Source organism: Gossypium raimondii, chromosome 13 (assembly GCF_025698545.1).
Source record: "Gossypium raimondii isolate GPD5lz chromosome 13, ASM2569854v1, whole genome shotgun sequence".
Classification (NCBI taxonomy): domain Eukaryota; kingdom Viridiplantae; phylum Streptophyta; class Magnoliopsida; order Malvales; family Malvaceae; genus Gossypium; species Gossypium raimondii.
Genome location: NC_068577.1, coordinates 14149992 through 14156070, shown reverse-complemented (window position 1 = coordinate 14156070; position 6079 = coordinate 14149992). Strand labels below are relative to the sequence as shown.

At 35.8% G+C, this 6079-nt stretch overlaps 1 protein-coding gene across 1 annotated transcript; it reads left to right on the top strand.

Moving 5' to 3' along the window:
- The first annotated feature begins 3674 nt into the window (after positions 1 to 3674).
- On the top strand, positions 3675 to 5753 carry LOC105784116 (uncharacterized). Its single transcript, XM_012609910.2, has 2 exons — positions 3675 to 3956; positions 4176 to 5753. The coding sequence occupies exon 2, from the start codon at positions 4217 to 4219 to the stop codon at positions 5258 to 5260; it is 1044 nt and encodes a 347-aa protein (XP_012465364.1). The 5' UTR covers positions 3675 to 3956; positions 4176 to 4216; the 3' UTR covers positions 5261 to 5753.
- Positions 5754 to 6079: the final 326 nt, after the last annotated feature.

The following is a 6079-nucleotide window of genomic DNA, read 5'->3' as shown; positions in this document are numbered from 1 at the left end:
GTTTGGGCCTACATGCTCGTGTGGCTCACATGCCCAAATTAGCCTTGCCCATATGGCCCACACGGCCTGGCCCAAAATCTATACGCCTATGTGGTATGTCTGTGTGCATCCACACGTCCAATCTGGCCTAGCCCGTGTAGCCCACACAGCCACACAATCGTTGTCACACGGCCATGTCTCGCACATGGCCTCACCTTTGACAGTCACACAGCCGTTTGTCGCACACGACCAACCACACGGCCGGCCACATGCCCGTGTGGTTTCGATAGACCCAATTTTTAGCTTTTGTCGAACCTCGTTTTCTTGAGTTTTAAGTGCACACCTGGTTCAATTTTGATGCAAACCCACTCTCGAGACCACCAGAACCTAAAAACAGCATTCTAACGACTGATTAACAGATAATTTACAAAATCCATAACAAAAAATCGAATCGCACAAACGAACTTACCGCCGATAAGAACCATTACTCTCACGATTTAAGTAGTTGAAGAGCTAATCACAAGTTCCCCGACAACTTCTGCGTAAAACGTTCTCAAAGAATTACTTTCCTCCTACTTTACCCCATTATTGAAATTCCAACGAAAAGAATAATCTCAATCAGTTTACAGAAACCGAAACCTATAGTCAAACAAAACCCTACTTACCAGAATCACACGATGAACACAAAAATTTTGAAATACAATGATACAACAGAAGATTATAGACAGAATTGCAGGAAAAAGAAGAGAAAGAAGAATGTGAAAGAGAAAAGAGAAAACTAACATCAAACTTTTGGGAAGATAGAAAAAATTTGAAAAAAATAAAATAAAATAAAAAGATAATCAATTTGATTTTGATTAACATCTCCACTCCCCACTAACAACCGCATCCCATAATATCCTCCCCACTAACCACATCTAACTACTTCAAACTCCCAACTCCATCAAACCTCTAACAGATATCCGAAATAAAAATTAACACACACACTCGCATAGGGATTTGAACACAAGACCTCTAACAAACTAACTCCTTACCACTCGAACCAGTAGACTCATTCTAATATAAGTTTACAAATAATAATACATAAGCCTACCTAACAGGGATAAGGCTAGGATAAAAAATAACAGAATTTGCCAAAAGTGAGACTTGAACCCAAGACCTTACACACACACCCAGAACACTTAATCACTAAAGCAAATACATATTTGTGTTAAAATTTACAAAAACAGAAATAAATTATTTAGGGCATTACAAACTCGGGCTCCCAATTGACAATGATACGGTCATAGGTTTAGGTAAAGTGTTCGAACCTATGATATTCTGCTATTAATTGCTTGGACGCTCGCCCGTTGATGGTGAAGCTAGGTTTACCATTTTGAAATCTTGGTTAAAGGAAAATTTTGAAACCTCATCGAGTAGTGCCACTGAGTTGGAGAATATGTGTGCTGCTCGAGCGTATATACTGCAACTGAGCAACTGATAAGGGGTATTTATGCCAGACGCAAATAGTAAAGTCCACATGATGTACTCGTCTCTATTGACTGATTTGCAAGCTGCCTGTTCATATAGTTGGGGCTCAGCAGAATTAGCAACATTATATTGTAAGTGTTTTCGAGCGACAAAGCTCTATACACAAGATATAGATGGGTGCCTAATAATACTATAGTCCTAGGCACTGTACAGGATGTCATTTCTAGTATCAGTGAGTCACCAACCACATGTGTTCCCTCTTGTAAATAGGTAAAAAATTTAAAATTTCCATCAAGAATTTTTTTATGAAAATTTGTTCTAACAAGTTTGCTTTATTTTCAAATGGTTTACTTGTTCGGGTATTGGGAAGTCTAAAACCCTCGTGGTCTACCGACAGATGATTGAGGCATGCAGGATAAAATAAAATAAAAATAAAAAATAGCTTTTATTTAAAAAAAATATTAGATCCTACTGAAAAATATAATTACATACAAATAATTACAAACTAACCTTATAAACTCAAACTTGATTTTTGAAGTCTAAAACACAAATGTTTCTTCTTTTCTTTTCTGTTTTCTCCCTTTCTACTAAACATAAATCTTTCCTCTTTTTTCTTCTTTTCTTCAATAGAAAGCAAAAACTTCAACTCAAACAAAATATTTAAACAGAAACCCAAAACTTCAATAGAATTGGTGGGGGGGGGGTTGGGTATAAATACTAGTTGGTACATCTTGATAGCATCGCGAAACTACTAGTGTCACCTAACATGTTGGTAGCACCACTAATAATTGTTTTTTTCGATTTTCATTGTTTTCCCTAACAACCTTTTTTTTTTAAAAATGTACAAGTGTCGTCTGACACATTTGCGGCACTCATAAAAAATAATTTTTTTTAAATTATCAATGGTGTTGCCAAACACACCAACGACACCTATTAAAAATGTATATTTTAAAAATTATTAGTGGCGTTGTCTGACGCATCGGTAGCTCCTATTAAAAAATAATTTATTTTGAAATTATCAGTGGTGTCACATGATACACCGACGACACCTATTAAAAAATATTTTTTTCCTGTCGCAACTTTTTTTGACACCATTTTTTTTAAAAATTCATTGGTGTTGCTTGACACACTGATGACACCCATTAAAAAATATTTTTTCTTGTCTCAGCTTTTTATCTGACATTGTTTTTTTTTAAAATTCACCGGTGCCGCCTGACAAACTGGCGACTCCATTACAAATTTTTTTTACCATATATACTTGTATTTTTACGGATATTTTAGAAAAATATATATCAATGTTACCTGACACAGTGTCGGCACTAATAAAAGATTATATTTTTCTTTAAAACATATGATTACATAATAATTGGTTAAAAAAGGAGGGTGGTGCCACCAATGTGTCAGGCTACACCGACGGGTACTTTAACAAACAACATATTTTCATAAATAATTTATCCTCCAATTTATTTTCGTAATTAATTAATTTTTTATATTATTTATATAAAAAACTCTCATATTTTAGTCACTATTATTTGAATTAATCACTGTGGTTACAAATTTTAATAATCCATTAATGAATTACTCACTTGAGACATTAACCCATTGAATTAACCCATTGAATAATAGAAAAGTGATATTTTAATTTTTGTTTGGGACCTCTCTCTCTTTTTTTTTTCTCTACTGCTCAACAACCACCATCTCCATACAGCATCTTCAAGCCTCCTATCACTTATCCTCACCTGAGTCAGAGTCAAAGCCACCCAAATTCCCCCACCGTACCCATCTCCACCGCAGCTCTGTTTAGGGAACTTAAGAATTATGTCCTGAAATCTGTATTAATCATCATTCTCATAACAATTACTTGACTTCATCCATGCTTTCATTAAGCAGATCAGGCAATGAGATATGCACGTGTGTGTGTGTGAGTGCCAATGTTGAAGAAGCTTCTTCACCTTGGATAGTTTTGAGCTGCGCAGGTGTACACTTCTTCAAGTCAAGCTTCCAGCTTTTAGACGCCTTACTTTTTGTCAGCAGCACTGGGAACCAAAATCTTCTTAATTTGATCAAAGTTTAATATGTAGAGATCCTAAGATTCAATTACTCTCAATGAGTTAACCACGTGAGCCTATCTTAATTAAGGCAATTAAATTAAAAAATAATTAAAATAAAATAAATTCTATTTTAAAATGAGTATACTGTAGTTTATCCTGGTTTAATCAATCAAAAGCCCAATTGGTTTTTATAAAGAAAATCCCAATTTTGTAAAAGATTTAGGCCGCAAATTCCAAAAATGGTAGTCACCTGTTGAATCTGATTTCCTCCATGTCCAGTGTTGACAACTATTTCCCAATCTTGAAAACCCCAAAACATAAAAAAGCAAAGCCCATTTTCAATCCGTTACAGACTAACGAACGCCGGCACGATGGCATAGCACCTCAAAAAATGGCAGCTAACTTCTTCAGACATGCCCTTTGTTTTGCCATGCCAATGCTATAACATCCAAATTCGTACGTTTTTTTTTTCTAATAACCAATCTTTCTTTTCTTCTTCTTCCATAAAAGACTTTTTTTTTAACACTCGAGAATTTCCCTCCAATCCCACAATCTTCATGCTTTTCACTTTTACTGTGTTTTCTTCGTGAACTTCTCGGGGATTACAAAGGTGGGTCAAGCTCTTGCAGATCTGATTTACACTTCTGTTTTATATAATTTCCTGTGTTTGTTTAGCTGCTGGGGTCGATATCTTTTCTGGGTTTTGATTAACGAAAATGGAAACTGGTAGCGTACGAATGAGATCAGATCATTTAGAGAAAGAAGGATCTAAGGAAACCCATGAAGAAAGTTTTGAGCTAGAATCATCCTATGATGTTAGTGATGATAACCACCAATTCCATTCGATGAATGCATTAGAGATCTTAAGAGAAACTGTTAGGATTTTACGGTACAATTCGTCCAGTTTTTTTATCATTGCAGTTTTGTTAATTTGCCCTGTATCTTTGGTCTTTATGTCTAATTTGTTAGTTGATCATTCCATTGTGAAGAGATTAACTGTTAGGCTTTTGTTAGTTGCCAAAACCTGTGGACTCCCATTGAAGCCTTTCATCAAACAGTCGTCACAAAGGTTCGCCGAGTCGGCTGTTTCCTCCGCAATGTGCTTCCCTTTGTTCATCACATTGTCTTTGTTATCCAAGGCTGCGGTGGTTTATTGTGTAGATTGTACTTACTCGAGGAAACCGGCCGATGCTTCAAAGTTTTTCACGATAATCCTAAAGTTTTGGAGGCGGCTCGTTTGCACATATGTGTGGATGTGTATGGTTATTGTTGCTTGTGTGACCACTTTCTTTGTTTTCCTTGTTGTGGCATGTAGCTTGCTTTCTGTTGTTGGCTTTGCACCTGACTTGATTGTGTATGCGGTGATAATGATGGGGCTAGTGTTCTCGGTTGTCTTCGCGTATGCCATTGTTGTTTGCAATATCGGGATTGTAATCTGCGTGTTGGAGGAAGTTTCAGGACCGCAGGCAATGCTTCGGGCCGGTGTTCTTATTAAGGGGCAGACTCAAGTTGGTCTCTTGATATTTCTTGGATCTACAATTGGTTTAGCATTTGTGGAAGGGTTGTTTGAACATAGAGTAAAAGTATTAAGTTATGCAGATGGGTCTTCTAGGATCTGGGAAGGGCCTCTGTTGGTAATAATGTATTCGTTTGTGGTGCTCATGGATTCCATGATGAGTACGGTTTTCTATTTCAGTTGCAGATCGTACACTATGGAAGCCTCGGATGGTGAATGTCAATCAATATTGGATACACCATAACCACCTTTGCCAAATTGTTTTGTGTTGATGACCATTGCTATGTCCATTGTTATGCTATCAGCTAATATTTATCGAGTTCTAACAAGAAAATAGCATTACTTGGGAATACTGGTGAAGATGAATTTGTTGTTGTTTCATCAAAAACTCGAGCAAGATGGGTTTTAGCAGTTCATACTATGCTGAAGATGATTCTCCAACTCTTCCATAGACATACATGGTTCAGGTGCATAAAATTTCTTGTGATCTACTACAAGCCATGGAATAAAAACAAAGGTAATACAATAATTTGATTGAATATAAGCTGCATAGAACTATTCATCAATTATCCAAAGGGTTCCATATCAAATTGTTGGACCTTTTCATGTTCCTTTTTTTTTTTTACTATCCTTGTACTTGCATTTATATTCTTGTTCGACTTGCTTAATAAATAGTAAATTGTAGAGCTTGGAGTACTGATTAATCAGACGATAGATATTGAGAATGTTCCGGGAAATGGTTTTTTTTTTTTTTTTTTTTTAACTTTTAAGTTTTATCTCAAATGAACTGACTTTGAAGATACAAAGATGGATTGAATGCTTCATATTCTTTAAATGTCATTTTCCAAGGGTTGCTTTGACTGCAATTTCTCATAACTTGAGCTTCTGTTTATAGGGATCATTGCTTGCACTTTCTACATCACTTTGGAATCTCTAAAAATTGAATTTTAAACTAAATGGCCATATGGAGAGAGAAGAATGCAAGGAAAGAGTTGTAAATTAGCAGATGATTATTCCTGCTATTAAGAAGATTTCCATTTTCTGGAAAAAAAAATGATTTTCA